This window comes from Sinohyriopsis cumingii, chromosome 15 (genome assembly GCF_028554795.1).
Source record: "Sinohyriopsis cumingii isolate HCF-2022 chromosome 15, ASM2855479v2, whole genome shotgun sequence".
Taxonomy (NCBI): domain Eukaryota; kingdom Metazoa; phylum Mollusca; class Bivalvia; order Unionida; family Unionidae; genus Sinohyriopsis; species Sinohyriopsis cumingii.
Genome location: NC_142975.1, coordinates 33,806,109 through 33,828,074, shown reverse-complemented (window position 1 = coordinate 33,828,074; position 21,966 = coordinate 33,806,109). Strand labels below are relative to the sequence as shown.

Sequence of the window (21,966 nt, the reverse complement as noted above, 5' to 3'; positions counted from 1 at the left end):
AACTTGTCTGTCCACATTTCAATACAAAGAGGACGACATATTTACAGCAATATCAAGGATAGACTCGTCAGGGTGATAGGCTTCAATATGCGACCTGTACCAATACAGAGAAAAAATGACTGCAATTTGACTTGCCCAGCAAAGGCCGTGTTGTTACCAATATCGCTGATTTTCTTTGATAAGCGACCGTCTATTTCGGCAGTCTTCAAAGATTGGAGTAAAATTGGATTGCTGGACGCTTTGGTCAATAGCCGGAGTGGTAAAAATAAATCACCGTAAGAAAGATGTTGACCGGATAGGTCTGCAAAATTATGAAACACTCCCATACAGCCGGTATTCTGGCCTAAAACAGTTCAGGACTGGGAATTTGACTCATACCCAGCGGGTTGCCCAGGTTATTAGAAGCCACTTCGTCGTATTCGCTTGTCGACAATCTTACTGAACAAAGCTTATAGATCATGCGGATTACCTTCAGTTTCAAGATCACTGTTGGCGTACATCTAAAACATATTCCCCATGCAAATAGATGTAAAAAGGTGGCGGGGTTGGCATTTCCCTGTTAAACTAGATCACGGCTCAGAGGGAAAACTGAAAGCTTCAAATATATTAAGCTGTTTTCTAAGAAAATTGGACCATACCTCTTCCGTCCACAAAAAGCACACATCACAGATCCTGAACAACGAACACACACCTTAAAACGCCTGAATTTGTTTTACATTTAATAGCCATGTGGTCGCAGAAAATCTGAGAAAACAAAGAGGAAAACACAGCAGGTATGAACACAGTGTGAGATAATAGCTATCAAATATAATTCAATAAGCATATGATTCGTTACATGTCATATATTAACTATATTCCGCAAATGGAAAAGACAAACAGTTACGGATCGACTTAAAATGGATAGAAGGAAACAATAACGAAAAATAAACTGATAATATTATAATTATAGTAGAAGTATATCATAATAATTTAATAATAGGTGAGAATAGGCGAACCTTGAAACAAGAACAGCTGTATTGAGCTCCATGTGGCTGCAATATGGCACTACTGACTTAAATATAGATCCTATTAACTAATAACAAACTAGCACAAATTATTCCATTGTACACTAGATAGTACGTTTATTTTACTTTCTTTGCCACCATTAAAAATATTGTTGAATGGCCAACAGAAAAAGATAAAATTCCACGAATTCTCGAATGCATACGAATGTTAAAACTTACGATATATGGTATGTGAAACGCTACCTAGTGGGGCAAGGGGAGGTAATAAGTACGGGTTATCTCCTTTGTTTATATAAGTATGGATATAAAGACTTGGATTCACGAGGTAGCAGAAGGTAACAGAAGTAATCCATAACGTTAATCTGACTGGGCCATTATATGACTAAGAAAAAAGGACGTGGGTGCTATGTGAACGATGGTTTATTCTAAAAATAAACGTCTAAGCAATATTGTGTCTTTATTCAAATTCTTAAAGTAGCAAACGAATACTCTGTTTAGATTTATACTCACGAACTGACTTGAACATCAGTAAAATAAGACAAGTTTTTACATCAATTCACATGATGTGCCATTACCTAAGCAATGCCTTTGTATGATACAAAGCAAGGACTTCATTCACAAGATCGATAAGCTGGAGAGAACGTTATAAGCGGTACAAAACCATTGTTTAGTTAGGATGAACGGACAGAAGGTGACCATTAAATACATGATCTGTGTAGAGAAAATTTCAAGGGAATGGGGTGGTCGGAGAGGAGATTGGGGGCATTAAAAGCATGAAATTGGAATGGCCGTTAAGACTGATTGCCCCCAATATAAGGTTGACTGTTAGGGCATGTTCTGTTGCTAATTTGATTAATGTAAGGATTTTGGAAACGTTACTGTAAAGTATAGAGAAAACAAACTTATAAAGTCTCAAGCTAATGTTATTGCATCATTGAAAGTGAATGTGCATTTATATTTTGCCATGAGTAATTGTATATGGAATTTGTCATTTTGTTAGAAATATTACTTTTATACAGCAAGGCTGCGTATGCATTCTTGTTGTTCCTGAGTGCCCTCAGCTTGCTCGTGCCTGTCACCCTTCCAAAGGCTAGAGTTTCAAATACGTTGTAGATCTCGGTTAAATCGAAGCCCAAGATCATATTCCTTTTTAGCGAGAACATCAGCACTTCGCCATTAGCTAATTCTGTGAAGAACGAAAATGCATCAATATATGAGCATAAAACGAAATGCCCGTGTAAAGACAAACATCCACTGAAATTGAAACCGGTTGTATTATCTACGATTAGAATATTTATTTTAATAACAATGTAAGTAAAATTAATTTTGCACAATAATAAACATTGCCAATAATCTATAGTGCATTAACATTCATTTGATTTTACAGCATTAAATTATGATAATTTTCAGTTTTGTCCCTACCAAAAATGGATAAAAAAAAACACTGTTTACAAAATTTGAAGTAGACTGATGTAGCTACCTGTAATCATTCTTCTTAACGTTTCCTTCCTTTCAATGACATTTGTCGTGTTGAAGTCAAACACTTCAAATTTCGTCTTGACGGGATTGTTCTGGGCGTTGATTCCGAAGACGTAGGCTACCAGGGCGTCCGTCGGGGTGTTGGAATTACTGGGTCCATCGACCTTAGTAAGAATGCATGGATGAACAGATTATATATATATATATATATATATATATATATATATATATATATATATATATATATATATATATACACACACACACACTTGGAATTACCAGAAGTTAGAAAGCAATCGTGAATAGCTAAATAGAGCTAAATAGTTCGAAAGATATAGAAGAAACAGAAAAACTGTAATTTCAGCCACACAGTTGTATTGTTAAGTACCTAAAATCAGCTGTAGTACAAGAAGAAAATGGCCGGATAAATATTGACTATTTCGGGAATATTCCTTAGAAGTAGAGAGAGGAGCTTTAAACTGAACAAAGATGTACAAAGCTATAAAATATGGAAATAAAGGCTTTATGTCTCTTCTTTTTATATTTCTCTACGTTGCAATTATTTTAATATTACTAGCAACAAAATACATAAGAGGTTGAGATAAAATAATACAATATTAATATCGACTCAATCACAACTACTCTCTCAACTTCTTTATCCCCACCCTACAATGGGGCTGCACCTGCAAAAGAAACCTTCCTTATCGTGTGCAAATTTTTTAAAATATTGGCTCAGATATAATTGCCCTTAGCCAATCAGTGAAGACTGAGTTCACGATAAAAGCGAGTTTCCATATTACCCAAAAAGTACGAGACTGATGTTAACTCCCTCGTTTCCTGCACTCTATACATGAAGCAATCCCTCCTATTTATATCGGAGTAACGGAAGAAAGCAATATAACCATCCTATTTAGAAGAACCTTTGGTTACAAGGCGAACTGCCGGATAAGTGTTCAGACAAGAGGACAGACATAACAGATCACGATATATCAGAATAAATCGAAGATATAACAAGGTATTGAAAAAGTCCTACCCACACATTTTTAATTCTGCACTTACACCATGATCAAATATAATTCCATTTGATTTAGTGAGCTTCTGTAGAGTAACATTCAGTTTAGTCCAAGACAGTTTTCTCTTCCCATGAACCTCCAGTATGCCTCCATTATTCACTATAATGGTTTTTCCTATCCACGGGTAATCACCACGCTTTCCTGACAAAATAAAATTGGGAATAAGTCAATCTGTATAACATTTTTTCCACTTTATTTGTCAACATGTCTGTATTTTATTTATATTTTATGCATGTCATCGTGTTATTATGTGTGCTTTCACTTTTTTCTTCTGTAAGTGGTTCTCGAGTTTTCCCTCCATCGGTCATTCATAACTTTGCAGTTTCACCTTTCTCTCTTCCCCTTGTTATGCCCCTCCTAATTGTTTTTCAAAATCAATCAATGTTTACAAGTATATTCAGGACGAGGTTAAAGAAAATATACACAAATGTATAGTACATCCGTAAATGCTGAAAACTGTAAACCTATTACCGTTGCCTAATTTGCGGTCCCTAGATTTACCAAAACAAAGTGATTTACCGGAACAAAAATGAAATTACCTGAACAAAAAAGTAGTAGTCGAACAACAAAAAAATATATTGGCTAACAAGATGTACTCTATAACAAATTGATGTAGCATATCTTTTTTACTAGATTGCGCGATATCAGCGGGTTAGCTTTATATTTTGTTGCTTCCTGATTATTTACTCAGAAAATATAAACAGTTAAGTTTTCCTGTGTTATGCCAACACTTTAAAAGATATGTATGTATGTATGTATGTGTGTGTGTGTGTGTGTGTGTGTGTGTGTGTGTGTGTGTGTGTGTGTGTGTGTAACTTTCATCTTTTTTCATCAAGGGAACTATAAAGTTACATTGATAGTTTTAACACGTACGACGGACTGCAATACAAATGCGAAATGCATGAAAAGTAGATGTTGGAAAAACAGTCTATCCATTTAGATTTACGTGTTTTCAACATTTAATAAAGTAGCTACCCGTGTCTCTCTGGAGTCCTTTTCAGCACTTAAATGGTACATGATGAAGATTTTCGGTCTGGGAATGACTGACTCCAATCTTCATTACTTGGTTCTCATCATATATTGTGTGATCGTAACAGTGACACTGATTGGAGTATATATCTTTTTTCAAATATCACGACATAATTCAGTAAATACGCTTATGATATTCTTTGGGAGAGAAACAACAATGAATAGGATGTAATCTGTTTACAACGCCTTGTTTATGGTGAAAAATTACTAAATAATTTTAGAAACATACTATACGCCTTGGAATTTCTTGGGAATCCCGTTCTAGCGGCAAGTTGACACGTTGGATAGCAGACGATTTTGTACGTGTGGATCAACTTCTTGCAAAATTGAAAACTTGGATTAAGATGCAGAATTTTTTTATGGTACACATTTCCATCTTTTAAATAATGTATTTTTTGTATGATTCAAAAAGATACATAGTAGGTCTAAATAAGTTTTCTGGATTGAAGGTCATGGAATGGGTTCTCATGTTGACATTTAGAAATCACATTTTCATATGTATTTCGAGTCGAAATGTAGAACATTTTTGTACACTTTATGGATATCACTTTTCTTACGATCGTTCTTTCTCGATACAAAATGGATTTTTGACCCAAAATAACACGTACTCCAACGTTTACAGAAATGACGTATCGTTGCGCAGAATTAATCGACGCGCAGAACTGGCCGATATGGTGGTATATATGCGTGTATCAAATTGCTTTATACCAACACTTTAAAAGCCATGTTCTTTATGTATGTTTTGTATATATGTGTAATTTATAATTTTAGTGAATCACTTATTGCGGCAAACATTTAAATAAAATCTTTATATTATTTATTAGGATTAGGAATTATTTACACAATATTCACGATGAGCTTTAGTTTTAATAGACGCTCCGAATTCTTTTATAAGTAGTAAATTGCTGGCACGTGTAACGCAGACACCTAATGTTAACAGATATAGCTTAACCAAATTTGTACCACTTCGATACGCACTGTTTCCTTTTCGTAAGGAAATAAATATATTTTGTGGCTTACTTCCTGTTTGTTTAGAAATAAATGTCTGTAACCCCTAATGTAGCATGTACACAATTATGCACACATCTTTCTCTTGCATACACGTTAAGGAGTATATGCCCTTTTAGGTGATACGACCATGTACTATGGCCACATGACTTCCAAAGAGCACTGCAGAAACTATGCATTATATTTACTTTTAAATGATAAGAATACTTACAGTATTGCAATTACAAATAAGTAAACAGTATTTAATGAACTGTGACTTAAAAAAGCAATTTAAATTTGAAGTCATTCAAAGCAGAAAACGACATCTCAAAACAATTTTGACACGATCCCTAATAATGTATGATGAAAGCACGTGCGCAGTAGTCTTCTTACTGTTCAAACCATAATGGACACATAATGTTAGGATGAGGAACGTCAACTTCACTACAGGTACATGATTACGGGTTATTTTCAAAAGAAAATCTGGATCTTTTGGACTTATTTTTTTGCCTACTTTTGAAAGCTAAAAGAATTAAATTGCTTATTCTAGCGGCAAATGGAATATTGTTACTTGCATCTAAATCGTAAGGAATGTACCTAGTACAGCTTATGTCTACTCTGAAAACCGTGACAAACAAAAAGGGATGTACCTAGTACAGAACATATCTACTCTGAAAACCAAGCCAAATAAAAAGGACGTGCCTAGTACAGTGCATCTCTACTCTGAAAACCGTGTCAAACAAAAATGTATGTACCTAGTACAGTGTATCTCTACTCTGAAAACCGTGTCAAACAAAAAGGGATGTACCTAGTATAGTGTATCTCTACTCTGAAAACCGTGACAAGCAAAAATGAACGTACCTAGTACGGTGTATCTCTACTCTGAAAACCGTGTTAAACAAAACGGGATGTACCTAGTACAGAACATATCTACTCTGAAAACCATGTCAAATAAAAGGACGTGCCTAGTACATTTTATTTCTACTCGGAAAACCAAGCCAAATAAAAAGGGACGTATCCAGTACAGAATATATCTACTCGGACAACCATCTCACATAAAATGGCACAGATACATCTACTCGGAAAACCATGTCAAACAAAAAGGGATGTGCCTGGTACAGTGTGTCACTCGGAAAACCACGTCAAAAACAAGAAGAGAGGTTAACGAACAGACAAAGACAAGTGAACGACAGGAACAGACACTAGAAGACGATGACGATAAGGAATTTTATCATTAACTTGCGTATTTCTCAGTAATTGTTTGCGTGCACCCGACATTGTACTCGAGGCTAAATTAAAGTTGGTTGAATTAGGTTCTCCTCATGCAAACAAAAACGCACACGCACACACGCGCGCGCGCCCAACACACACACACACACACACACATTTCAAAATCACATTCATGCACTAACATAAGCATAGCTGTTCTCGTTTCAGTACCATTATATTTTGAAATAACTTTTTCAGTCAGTGTGTTATGCACGTAGGTTAAGATTTTAACATTATTATTGCGTGATACCTTCCAAACTACATTCTTGTCTTTCCTATATGCAGAACTCACTTTGCATAGAAGTAAGAAAGATGAAGCTTTTCGAGATAAACTAGATTAATTAATTAGCTTATTATGTTATAAATTCTTGATTTTACAAAATAGAATTTAATGTCGTATTTTCAAAAGCACTGTATTAATCCATGTTTGATATTCAAAGCAGAAGACATAATTTACAGTTATCCTTACATTATTATGATTGCAATTCCGGATTTAGTAAATTATAATCGACCCTTACATTTTCAATATGTTTATGCATTACCTCCAATCGCCGTTTATTAGACAGTTCCAATCAAGTACAACCAAGTTACGTAATATCGTGTGATGTCTTTGAAATAGGAAAAAAAACATACTTCATGCCCACATCACTTATATCAAAGTTTATTTTGCTTTGTATTATTATTGAAATAACTACAAATCATAATTTCCGCAGGTAGATATATGAACTGCATGTATATCGATGTATTTCGGATTTTTGAATGTATTTCGGTATTTGTATAACCCTTTAAAAGCGTCAATAAGTGTGTACCACCATTAGTCAAAAATCGATAATTTGATTTATGAAACATTTTAATTCCGTGATTCATTATAAATATGTGTGCTATGTTCCGGTAATTTTTATATTCTTTCCGGTAATTCCATTTGTTTTGCTTTGTTCCGTTAAATCTATAAACCATCTATTTGGACTCGAGTCACAATGTGTTACTTCCTGTTTAGTACCCATGAATGTCTACTTTTAGAGAATTTTATTTTCCTTTCTCATTTTAGTCCTCGTATAACGGGTAGATTTATGCAGTCTTGGTATTGATGTAAATGTAATTATGTATTCTTTAGAATATGAGCATTATTGTGTGGTTGTCTGTGTGTACTTTGACGACAGTGCATGATTAACGAGGCATTGGTACTGATCCGGAACTGAAATCCATGCCCCACTGCAAATTTAATACTTTACAATCCAGCCTTCCGCCTCTTTATCTCTCTCTCTAAACCACCTACACCCCACCCCAAAATAAAATAAAATAACAACAACAGCAGAGAAACAAAACAAACAACAACAACAAAATCTGAAATAAATGTAGAAATTATATACGAAAAATAACTCTGTCGAGTCCATTGCGCTACAAGTAAATACAGGATAAAAGAAAACTTTGGCATTTAAATGCATTGTCTATAAAATCAAGGATTCAACCTTTGTATACTTGTATGTGAAATTCTGAATAAAGCGTCTCATCATTCTCATTCTCCAAGCATTTTGTGTGACTATTTGTTTAATTTAATGTAGTATGTAATTTGCATGCTAAATATGCATTGCAGTATTAAATGCAAATGAACAGAACATTTAAGTTAACCCTTTTGCGAAATTTATTTCTTACCAGCAAGAATTATACGAAGATTTCCCTGATAAAGACACGATTCACTTCCAATGTGAACTGCTCCAGATATATCCCAGTAATTTAATGTTAGTGTGATATTTACATCCGGTTTGAATACCAGCTTCCCCGTAGAGCTCACTGTGATACTTATCAGACTCAGGGACGGTTCGTCCATGAGAATGGCTGTGTCAATTGTTACCTTCTCGCCGGTAGTGGGCTGAATAATAATAATAATAATAATAACTTCATGTATTTTGTGTTTATGAGGACACTTCCTAGATCTTGTCACGGCGAAAATTTACATAAGCCTTAAAGTACATCAAAGGAGAGAGAGAGAGAGAGAAAGAGAGAGAGAGAACCATATCAAATTATTAAAGTTGTGATATAATCTGACAAGCTTGGTAGATCGAGTGTGTGTGTGTGTGTGTGTGTGTGCTGTTAAAGACAAACAATGTAGAACGTGACTACACATGATACTGCCTTCGGCAAGAAATGACAGTCTGGTGTTATTATTGAAAGATGCACATCAATTATAGTTATAAATCGTCTTACGAATGGGGACAAACAGGTGGGATATTTTTTCCAACGTTAATACCAGATATATTTCATTGTATAGTACCCACACAAAAACAAGAAAGAAAGCGTGATATTTTACCGAGTATCGAAATCACTAGTAGTGAAATATATGTTTGGTTTTTTTTTTGGTTTTTTTTACCACAAGATGACTTATGTCCAGTATTGACGCAGAAAATGTTGTCTTTATTATATTCCAAGCTAACATATATGACAACAGTAAGTATAAGTAAAATAAGACGTGTTTACTCATCAATTCACAGGACATGAATTCACCAAAACAACGTTTTTCTTGGGTAAATCAAGCGATTCTTTGCAAGGTTGATGACCAGGAGTGCCGGTTTTAATCAGTACGAGACCACAACAGTTCAGCAGGTGGCCGTTTTATACATGATTTGCAATAGAGAAAATTTAAAGGGGGCTTGTGTGGTGGAGACGAGGGTTGGTGTGCTTGGGGGGAAAATATTGGAATTACCATTAAGATGTTCCCATGCATCGCTGCTATCAATTCAAGGAGATAACCTGTTCGCAGATCTACTGCAATATTTTTGTCCACCAATTATATTGATTCCAGTTAAATTCCTTTTACATCATATCATTTTTGTCTTACGAAGTGAATTCCGTATAAACGCTATAAGGAATGAAATTATGTTTTCGGGCGCCTGCATAACTATTTTGAAAATAAAGAACTTTTTTTTTTTTTTTTTTTTTTTTTGGTCTAGTCTTTTTCATTTATGTGTATGTGTCTGGAAAATATTGTGTGTAAACTTTGATAAAACAGACGTTCACTCGGCTGTTCAAGACATAAATAATTAACATTGCATTGCTTTTGTGTCTTGCCCTTTTTTAAACTAAACCGTGATATACTGCCATAACATTAGTCTTCAGATAGGTAATTCCCCATTTTTAAATGTTGTATGGGATGCTTCATTATTGATTAAAAGTAATAAAAAATAAACCTAATTAAAGAATTAACTTCAATCTTTTATTTCGATTCTTAATGTCGTAATTTCATCATTACTAAATTACATACTAAACCTTGCACTACACTACTAATCCAATGGAGCTCGTGCAAAGCTTTAAATGTTACCTTCAGTACACTACCACACCTAGACTGGTTGTTTGTAGTCTATTAAAATAAACAGTGAGTCGTACTCATGTGCAGCCTGGAATACCGCTGATTACCATTCAATTTTAGGGCTATTTAAAGACTTCCAATCTTCAAACTATACTTCAAACTATGACAAAAATATGATTTTCGCATGCAAATACTGGCATATACGAGAACTAAAAACGGAAATACTTGAGTGAACTGATCAGGCGGAAAGCCTAGAATTTTGTACTATACATAATGCATTATAAATGTCATGACCTTCATTCGCTGTTTTGAGGTGACAAGTTTCATCTTTTGCTAATTAATAATCACAATGCAGAACAAACGGACTTTCAACCTTTTCATTGGTATTAAAGTTAAGCATATAATATCTTAGAAAAGTTAACTAGATTAACTATCTTCAGGTAGCTCAAGCTAGATAGGGTGAGCAATTTAGTGGCGACACGAGGGGGGTGCGGGGGGTGCGGACCGCACCGGGTGACACCATCTCAGAGGGGTGACACCAAAATGAAAAATTGCAAATTTCACAGAGCACACACTGCTCGGTCTAGTCGGATTTCATAAGCGGATAACCGATCATAGTTAAATACATGACTAGCAGGCACAGGGTGCCACCATGCAGTCTGCAAGTAAGTTTAATGTAAAAGTAACTATAACTTAACGTGGTTACAGTTATTAAATACTTGTACCTTCTGACCTTCAATTAATTTGTTTTTTTTTCTTTTCATTTTTATACTGTGGACTTATTTTAAGAAGAAGAAATCCATGGTGGAAGTCTGGAGGGGTGACACCATGAGTTTACCGCACTGGGTGACACCAACCCTAGCGACGCCGCTGGAGCAATTGTCAGCACGTTACACTAATGCCAGTGATATTCTCACAATGATTTCAACTTTTCAAAAAATAATTAATCAACAACACTGTCAACATTTCTTGCTACTTATTACAGTTGTACTATAGGTAACATTTACAGATATCATTTATATTATTGAGCTTATCGTCAACTCAAAATTGGACAACAAATGAATAGCAAATAGCTGGCTTCTCGTGGCCTCTTCATTTCAAATGCTCATCACAGTTACACTGTGGCATTAACTCCTTTGCCACATTATTATTGTAATATTTCAACAAACCTTTGAACAACCACTTATGCATAACTTATAATATGTGCCAAAGGACAATATTAACTTCTAAGTTATTTCCCCATCCCTGTTGTAAGACATCTAGAGCTATGTGTAACTATATTGTGTGTTTAAGTTTCCATGAGTATATTGTTGTTGTTGTTGTTGTGTTTAACGCCATTTTTCAGCACATGATAGGCTATACATGGCGGCCAGTATTAATGGTGGAGGAAGAACCCGGGAAAACCCCGGAAAGAACCACCGACCCACGAGAAGCTACTGGCAAGCATTCTCACATACCCACATTGGCTGAATCCGAGACTCGAACCGGCGCAGACAGAGGTGAGATGGCAGTGATCCTTAACGGAGAGCGCTTTAGACCACTCGGCCACTCGGGGCCCCTTTCCATGAGTATAGATTGCAAAGTCATTTGTAGACACCATATAACATAGCTAACGCTTGTCTATAATTGTAGATTATATTTTAAACGAATGATTGTAAATAATTGGTTTACATGAATTTGAGTGCACGGCCATGGTCTTTTACTGGGAGATTACACGGTGTCCTTGATTTTGTTTTGTTAAACATTAAAGAATCATGATCTTGCAAATGATTTGGGTCCTGAGCATTTGGTTGTGTCATAAGTCAGGTGAAAGTTTCTATAAAAGAAAGACAAAGTAAACAATTAGTCATTCCCATTTTAATATCATTCTTTGTGGGATCAATTTTAGTTGTGTTTGGGTATAATTTGTTGTTATTGTTATTGTTGTTGTAGGGTTTAACGCCATTTTCAGCACAAGATAGGCTATGCATGGCGGCCAGTATAACTGGTGGAGGAAGAACCCTGGAAAACCCAGGGAAGAACCACCGACCATGAGAAGCTACTGGCAGGCTTTCCTACGTACCCACGCTGGCCGAGCCTTGGACTCGAACCCACACAGACAGAGGTGAGATGGCAGTGATCTGGAACGGTGGGAACGGTGAGCGCTTTAGACCAATCGGCCACTCGGGACCCCGGGTAGAATTTGAGAGGAATTATTAATTGTAATTATTCATTGGAATTACAAAGTGCTCTTTGACATTTTGGAATAAAACGCTACTTAGGGATTATTGCGAATTCTTTCATGGACATTCTTGATTTTATCATTGTAATACATTAAGACCGTTGGCACAATATCTCATTCAAGGCTATTGGTACATCAGCACACTCAAGACATGAAATTCATTAGAACACTCTGTAATTTTGGACTTGTGACTGGACGTTTAGAATTTTGGGGATGTAATACACAGTACTGTAAGTTCCTCTTCAATTTCGTTATCATAAATTAGCGAATTGAATTTATTTGATGATTGCGCTTAATTTGTTGGTTTGCTTCTTTGTTAATTAGTTTAAGTCCATAGAACCGTAACTATAATTACAGCGTACTTAATAAAACTAGGGTAGACAGAGTAGTTGAGTGGTTGAAGATTTGACCTTGGATTGATTTTACATCAACTGAGGAAATGAAGTCATCACAAGGGCTAGACAATTTTAAGTTGCCTTTACAAAGGATGGCATAATATTCAGACGAGATAATATCTTCTTTAAGAATCAGTACTTCCTGGAACAGCTGACCTGAAACAACTACTGCAATTAATTTACCCCAGACTGGAATGACTTGTCCCTAGAATTCTCTCCGGCTGTTAACAACATGTACAAATTCCAACATTACTATACACTTAGATAAATGTATGAAAACAAGGGGCTTGAAAAGTTCATTAAACAATAGACGACAATAGATCTAATATGTTATCAAGTGGGTGTTGCGAGTTTAAATGCCAAAAGGATGACCTTCAGGTTCTGAAGTATGGATTTGATTTTATTTTCTCAAAGCCTCCTCAGTGCAGGCCTTCTTTGGCAAAAGGCATTGTAGCGTAGTATTAACAAGAAACATTAATAGTCACGTGGTGTCATGAAGCATCTGAAAAGTAATTATTAATATAAAAATTACCCAGTCGGGGAAAACTAATATAGCATCAAAGGAACCTTAATGGTAGGTCCACTGAAGAAATCCACATCTAACCAGATGTACAAGTTGAACATACAAGAAAGACATCCTGATGACGGTTTCAAACTGTTGGCAGTATTATTGTGATCATAATTTTAAACCCTAGTCTCCGTCACGAATATGCAAGCTCACTGTCCCAGTGCCGATTTATTTTATCATTATAAAACGTTTACGTTATCGTCTCTCCAAAATTAACTTCATAAAGTAAATATAAAACCCTAAAGTTGATGTCAAAGTTTGTACTAATTTAATCATATTTTTCATATCATGCCACCAATTAGAATAAATTCTGTAATTCGTTCTCTTAATGCTAAATTAATATCCTATCCAAATTAATCGGTAAAGAATGTAGTGGAAAACGTGTGGCCTCGAAAATAGGTATATGCTTGTGAATATTGATTTGAAATTTTTAAGAGAGATGCTCTATTTAAAATCTTACTTAATGTCTGCTTATGCTGTGATTTATCTGATGAATATAAAGTATTTATTGCGATACAAAGATAAATACTTTTTTCCCCAGAAGATTACCACATGACATAATTTACAGCTTGACAGTAGCGTCCAGTGGGTCGGTGTTTTTTCCGGGGTTTTCCCGGGTTCTTCCTCCACCATTTATACTGGTCGCCATGCATAGCCTATTTTGTGCTGAAAAATGGCGTTAAACCCTATAACAACAACAATAACGACGACATAATTTAACTACATGAGCACGTATCAGGATGCAACTACAAAGAATTCGCAAACGGAGGCGGCTACTAATGGTTGAATGTAGCCGAATAGAAAAGACGATCGCGCTTTAATGAACAAATCACATTGATCAATATGACAAAATAAGAGAGAGAGAGAGAGAGAGAGAGAGGGAGATAGAGCACGTTTCAGAATGAATAGTCTTTGCATTATACGGATTTCTCATATCTACGCAGACATGAAATTTATATGACCTTGACCCCAAGACCAAAAGAATCACGGAATTAATTGTCTTTGCTTGACAATGATTCAAAATAAGTGTGGAGAATGCAAAGGTTCAGAAATTAGAATTAAATGTATAAAACAAAACATCAATTAAACAACATTAACACTATTTTTTATTTTTTATGATTGTAACCTTGACCCGAAGGAAAATGTTGCCAGCGTTCATGTCAGTCAATTACTTGTTTCATCTTCTTAATGATTAATTTAAAAATTTTAATATATCCATAAACTGGTTTAGGAAATGTAAGCACATAAAGGAAACTTAAACCATACCCTAACGCAAACGTTCTGTGACTGTGGTCTTATCCCCAAGGTCAAAGGAACAAGAATGCGTGTTACCGAATAAATTATCTTAGCTTCGTAATGATCCAACCCAGGTATATACACACAAATAAAACATCCTTTAATGGACTTAGAATATATAAAAATCCTTAACAAACCTTTCGTGACCACGAGACAGCAATTGCCGCATGAAAAGTGAGAGTTTAATCTTGCTTTCCACTAGCATAGGCTGGACCAAAATGATAACAAGGTAAGGATATACATGTCTAATAATACTTATGAGCTGACACAGTTGGCAATTATGAGGAATTACTGCCTGAAATGTGTAACCTCAAAATACACATATTTCTTTGTTTGTCATTATTTTTAACTTACTTACCGTGGCGATAAAATGGTGAACATATCATAGTAAGTAAAAGCGACAGAAACCTTTATTATTTTGGAAATGCTAATTATATACAAATGTAGCAACTACCCATGTACTGGACATGCTATATATTCGCCAAACTCAACAACACGAGCGTGCACTCAAGCTGAAATGTTATAAGGTTATAATCGAGGCTAGGTCTTGAACTTGAACTTAAACCCAGGAAGACATCTATTAAATAACCTACAAGCAAGACAAAATCAGGTACGCACTAAAACTCTATCCTGAATCATGTACAAAAGGTCAAGCACACAATACAAACTAAGTGTATATTACAATAGTGTTTGTTTTTTGTGCTGTTTAAAGCCATTTTCAGCACAAGATAGGCTATACATGGCGGCCAGTATTACTGGTGGAGGAATAACCCGGGAAAACCCGGATAAGAACATCCCACCCACGAGAAGCTACTGGCGGGCTTTCTCACAAACCTACATAGGCCGAACCTGAGACTCGAACCCACGCAGACAGAGGTGAGATGGCAGTGATCCATAACAGTGAGCGCTTTAGACCACTCGGCCACTCGGGGCCCCCTAACAATAGTAAAGGAGAACATTTATTGTCGGAAGCATTTCCTACGCAAGATCGTCTGACCTGAAATGGGTGACAGGGTGACTAAAATGGTAAAATTTAGTGATGGAATACAAATAGTACGTAATGCATTGTTTCATTCCCTGCACAAACATAAAGGTCATTACACACGTAAAATGGGTTGAAAAAGAAAAGGTACTCGCCAAAATTGACGAATCTAACGACAGAAATGAAAACAACGCTTGCTCATTAGTGTAGAATTTTCAAAGGAATTTAAGGCATTGCTTCGGATAGTAACTATTTAATATGAAAGTATTTATTCAACTGGGTATGAAATGTTCCTGGAAACTGAAGTACAACAGCAGAGTTTAACAATTTTGCGCGCGACAGTCCATGTGTCAATCATCACTGAACAACTTAGGCCTGATCGGGTCACATTTCACACATAGAAAGTATGGGTCCGCTGTCAAAAAAACTAAATTAAGAAATAAGAACATGAATTCTGTAAACTGCTGAACCTCATTAGTATCCCTGCAAGTTGCACTGACTCTACCACTAACATTTGTTGGCATGGCATAAATATGCTCAGATATGATTATTGTGTAGGCATCGATGGTTGCATCAATACATTCCATCCATGTATCACAGCCGTTAAACATGTACAAAACGTCTTCAATCGAGGTTAGATGAATCGATTCCTTACTCCGATACCATTACTTTCCTATAGTCGGAATAAACACAGACACATCTGCATTTTATTGTATGATACAAAAGCCACGGGGGGAGGAGGCCCGAGTGGCCGAGTGGTCTAAAGCGCTCTCTGTTACGGATCACTGCCATCTCACCTCTGTCTGCGCAGGTTCGAGTCTCAGATCATAGCCTATCGTGTGCTGAAAAATGGCGTTAAACCCCACAACAACAACAACAACAACAATAACAACAACAAAAGCCACTAATTTTTCCGTTTATAATTTCCTGGATAAAATGTGTTACACAGTCTATTTCGTCTAGTAATGACATAAGAAAGGTATACAGAAATACATGTGATTATCATGGGCGCAGATAAGTGGCACTGCGCAGTACAAATGATTATGATTATGCTGAAGGGTAAGCACAAAAATGAACGATATATATATATATATATATATACACACACACACACACACACACACACACATGTGTTACATTTCTAGCATTTCAATAGATCTTTAGTAATTTATACGTGTGTCTCGTCTATATCAGCTTTTATTCTATACAGTTGTGTTAAGGGGAAAGCGATTACAATTGTAACTGTTCTTAGGAATAAAATCTCAGAGGAAATAACATATTAAGTATTTCAAAAATACTCTAAGAAGCATTAAAAGGATAAACCGGGTGTATGACAAGCATATACACAGAGAGAGAGAGAGAGACAGAGAGACAGAGAAGTCAGAAAAAGAAAGATTAATGTTGGTCCTTTTGAAACTGTATTTGTAAATAGTTAATAGTTTGGAATAGTTGTGTAAAAGGCATATTTAAATGTTTACACACATTGTTCGTCGATTAATAAAATAGACAACATTAACAATGAATTAATTAAATTCGAAAAATGTTACCTTTTTTCCCTTAGGCCAAGTTGCAGGATCGGACCATGGCTTAAGAAATGCGTCTTGATGAGGACAAATGACTGCAGCATCAGTTTGTTTATTGGTAAGTAATGGGAGAACCAACATCGAAATCTGGAACCACCTGTACGAAAATGTCATCTTCAGGGTGTGGCAAAATTCAACGGGCTCCGGATCTAATTCTTCTTGTGATTATACTTAGTTTCCGATCACTATTTGTATGTTTTCCCCCTTGTATTGCATGCTCTACCAGTCACACAACGATAAACATAGTTTGCTCGAGGTGCAGATGTTCTTAGTGATGCAAATCAGTCGTAATCGCCTTGCGTGGTCGAGTCATATACTTTAAAAATATTTTGAGAGCAAAAAGGTTACCAGGTAAATTCTGAAGCCAGGACATAGATGTGTACAAGTAACAGGTCTGGTTTAGTCTGCCCATCGATTTCATAAATCTTGCGTGTAAAATCGCCCAGCAATCCACGTGGAGGACACACACACACAAATCATTCAAGCAGAGTGACTTAGCGAATAGGGAGTATATTGTATATCTTGTGTGATGTCTCAGTCGAGAGCAATTTAAAGTAATAATAAATAACATTGATATTATGAAAGCTGACCTTGCCTCGGGATATTTCAAAGCTTTATGTTTGTTGTTTTGTTGTTGTTGTTTTTGGAGAGAGAGAGAGAGAGAGAGCATGGAATCTTGCTAATTATGTCAAAACAGCCTTTTCAGCAATAATATCGCTTCACACTGAAACCAAAAATGAAATATTTTGTTCAATCAATGTGTTTGGAAAAAAATCCAGTATAGATTGATGATGTTCACATGTTTGATTTCTTTCCCATCTGTTTTCCTTATTTTCAAAGTTTGACCCACTGAGATCTAACGTTCATCACAATAATGTACAGAACATGTTACATTGTATGCAAGACTAATGCTGCAGTGGTGGGATTTGAAGCGTTGTTCAACTTTCATCGCCAGTCAAAAGTCATATATAATTGTAAGCAATAAAACCCGAATTCCACCCAAAGACTAAAATCAAGTTTAACACCGTCATATCAATGTTACGCTGAGTTTGGGTATAGCAATTTTATCAATTTAATTCATTTGAAAATGTGCACGGTCATTTCATTAAGATATGTACGGATTTATCTTTGCCAGCAAAGAAAGACTCAGCAAAATGTAATTACGTTCACATTTGTTTCCATGAATAAATACTCGCTCAAGATGGATGAAGAAACTATTGGATTATGTATTTAAGTTAAGCATTGTAAGTATTCGAAGGGAATATTCAATTTTAAGGTCTAATTTATCTTCTACAATTCTTCACTGATTACTGAAGCAATGCATGTATGTATGTATGTATGTATGTATGTATTTATGTATGTATGTATGTCAGTGTGTGTGTGTGTGTGTGTGTGTGTGTGTGTGTATGTATGTATGTATGTATGTATACCGCTCCAATGGCCTAGTGATTAGAGCATCCGCCTCGGATGCGAGAGGTCCTGGGTTCGATCCCCGGCCGAGTCATACCAAAGACTTACAAAAATGGTACTAACAGCTGCCTCGCTTGGCGTTCAGCATTAAAAGGGTTAGTGTTATGACTGGTCGACCTGGTGTCAGGATAATGTGACTGGGTGGGACATCATGCTACATGTCTGCGGCATGATGCCCCAGTGCTAGACATCACTATAAACTGCCACACTGCAGACATCGTAGCGATATGACTGAAAAATTGTTAAAGCTACGTTACAAATCCGAATCACACACATGTATGTATGTATGTGTGTATGTATGTATGTATGTATGTATACAAATCTATATCATCATATCTGCACACAAAGGTATACCTGTAAGGTTACATAAATAACAAAACAAAGAAAAATTGTATCTTTTTCCAATCGACCTAATCAGAATCATGAACAGTAAATACTTTTAGCAAAACATTTATTTTTTAAGAGTCTTGATAAGTCTGTAAAATGTTTCAAACACTTGGATCAAGTAATACTATTCACGTATCTTTTAAATGAATTTCTGTTTTTATTTTCTTGGAATCAAGTATCTTAAATTCTAACATTCAGTTTAATTTGAGGTCAGAGTTAATTTTGTTTTCTTTTTATTTTGTTAATGCTTTCATTGGTGAGCACAAAAGTGGCCATATAAAAGATTTGATTTTTAGAGACAGATCGATGCATCTAACACTCTTCTGTGTTTAATTACCAAGGTTTGTCACCACCTCAAGGACACCAGAGACTGACGATCGGCATGAGCAAAGCAAAGTAAGATGACGCTTTCTTTACCTGTATATATTTTCACCATAAAATAAATATCGGCGGTTTGTCTTTATCTAGAATATTACTTTATCAATTTCTTACTTTTGATATAATTTCCATGGCTGTTTACATTGGCCTTTGGCTGATGCAGAGATGCAAAACGTGTAGATTCTGACGTCACTTTCTTGGACAATCTGTCAGATGGTCTTAGTCAAGGTCACTGGTCAATGGTAGCGGTCCAGGTGATGAAGTAACACGGATATCGTCAAAAGATGAACTCTTCCAATGATTAAATAATAATAAAATGACAGATAACAGAAAACAGACAATTAAATGCATAACTGTTTTCAAAACTTGAAGAAGAAAACAAATTAAAATGCTCATCATTTCATTTAACTTAGCAAAAGATTAAAATCAAGAAAATTATCTCATCCGATATTATATCATAGAGACCAAAATGGAGGTCAGATTAACACCGTTTTCAATTTGGATGATCGAGATATCAACAGGCAGTTTTGGTAAAAACCACATCCAGGAGGAGTAGCAATAGAAAGATCTTGAAGATGGCTTCCATGTCATCTACTATTGATATTCCAACGGCATCAATGTTCATTTAACAATAGCCAAGTCGTGATATAAATTGATATAAATATGTGGAATGTTTGGTGGCAATCCTTCATATAGCTTAGAAGTAGCGATAGCAAGGAACCTGTCTTTCCGGTACGGCCGTACTGGCAAATAAGTCAACTACGCGGTGTACAGTACCTTACAGGTTTACTTGTACCTCTGACTGTAGTAGATTTGTTAGCTAGTCAGTGGCCCGGTTAAGACCCAAAAATCACGCCAGATAAAAACATGTCTCGATATAGCTTAAGTGTTTTATGTGACTGTATGCGCAAGATAATGTTATCCTTTTGCGTAATGTCTGTAGCATTCAAGTTTGAAATATTCTGATTACCGTAAACTAAATATGGCTGAGACAAATTTTGTGATTTTGTTTTATGAAGGTAGAAATGTTAATAAACAGCTAAATCATTCGCAAATGGATATTCTAAGTTCTGAAACTAGCAAGGGAAATGCGAGGTGCAAATTACAACAGTGAGGTTACATTTGAGTGGGGGTATTTATTTAGTGCTGTTATTTTAGTTAACAATAAAGCAATTATTTTAGTAGCCCATAGTACCCTAATCTCCCTAATTAAAAGACTAAAGACCTTAAAACAAGTTTTAATTTGTTTATTCTTCTAAATCTGTTTGTTAATTTTAAACAAAAATAGTTGTTTATTCATTGTACTGATTAATATGAACAGAGAGACATAGTTCAGAGAGTTTAAGACCTCGAGAAAGAATCACACTGTGTACTTTCTGATGTTCTGTTTTCAGTAGCGTAATAACGTGGGCGGAGAAGCAGATGGGGCGGTTGCTCCGGGCACCAGAGGCCTTGGTGAGCCTAACACACGGGCACCAGAAGTCCGGGGGTGCCGAAACCTTTTTTTGACTTTCGTCTTCGCCTAACACAATGTGTTAAGGATAAATGTCATCAATTTACAGTAATAAGGTCAATTCTTGACTTAAATTATTTCTTTTCATTTTTCGATCCATTGGTCTATTCATGAACATTGAATGTTGACCCATTATTAAATTTTGCTATATATATATATATATATATATATATATATATATTTGAAAATATGCTTGCTTAATTTAATGCACTTATAATATTAATTGATAATCTGATTTCACATATTTTTAGCAGCATTTTATCAGAGTTTATATTATAGGCAAGTTTTGGCATGAGGCGGACTCACGTGTTCTACTTTGTAAACTGATAGGGAATGTTATATACGATGTCATTTATTTCTGAACTATACGATATAATGCAAGAGTGATACACATGTATTTTGTTTGAGGCTGTGATGATGAATCGATATTGACTACCGGCAGCTCTAGGCTGTGACTCATACATCGATTTCATTAATGGGTACAGGTACAAAGGTATGAGCAGCCATCGTCGCCAAAAAGACATTAATCAATGACGTATGGAAATGATTTAACGCAAAAAATGGAATGATCAAATTGGATTCAAGTTGTGGTGGTATTAAATATAAATGATTTGAAGGTCAAAACGGAATGATGAATAAAAATCCAAATGACGTAGGGTGAAATGAAATACGTTGGAAAACAAAACTGAACGAAGATTTCTAACTCATTATTAAATGCTATTATTGTGAAATATATTGCAACATTATACTTAATTTAACATGAAAAAAATACAAGAAAAGGGAATGACCTATACAACCTTGGCTGAATAGTCAACTGGTATTCAAAATGAAGGAACAGTGATCATCAAAGTTATATATGATGCACATGATGTGAAGCATAAGTAAATTGCATGCCATGAAAAGAAATCATTTCAACAAAGAAAAGAACAAAGTGTAAATAAATCCAGTATCAAATAGCTTGATTACTGTTAAAGTGATATGACAGGAAATCACGTAAATGGGCATACAATGTATGGAAGTAAACAGTT

The 21,966-nt window shown here is 35.5% G+C and overlaps 1 protein-coding gene and 1 long non-coding RNA gene across 2 annotated transcripts in view; one reads left to right on the top strand and one right to left on the bottom strand.

Moving 5' to 3' along the window:
• The window catches only part of LOC149781579 (cell surface hyaluronidase-like), a 65,916-nt gene extending 48,245 nt beyond the window's left edge, over window positions 1–17,671 (bottom strand). The window contains exons 1-5 of the mRNA XM_089935619.1: window positions 17,155–17,671; window positions 8,495–8,711; window positions 3,543–3,697; window positions 2,485–2,647; window positions 2,014–2,190 (exon numbers count right to left, since the gene is read on the bottom strand). Of these exons, the coding sequence (XP_089791745.1) occupies window positions 2,014–2,190; window positions 2,485–2,647; window positions 3,543–3,697; window positions 8,495–8,711; window positions 17,155–17,304 (862 nt within the window). The 5' untranslated portion in view covers window positions 17,305–17,671. The remainder of the gene's footprint in view (window positions 1–2,013; window positions 2,191–2,484; window positions 2,648–3,542; window positions 3,698–8,494; window positions 8,712–17,154) is intronic.
• Window positions 17,173–21,628, top strand: LOC149781578 (uncharacterized). Its single transcript, XR_016414738.1, has 3 exons — window positions 17,173–17,248; window positions 19,389–19,443; window positions 20,820–21,628. It is a non-coding gene; the product is annotated as an uncharacterized LOC149781578 (long non-coding RNA).
• The last annotated feature ends 338 nt before the right edge of the window (window positions 21,629–21,966 follow it).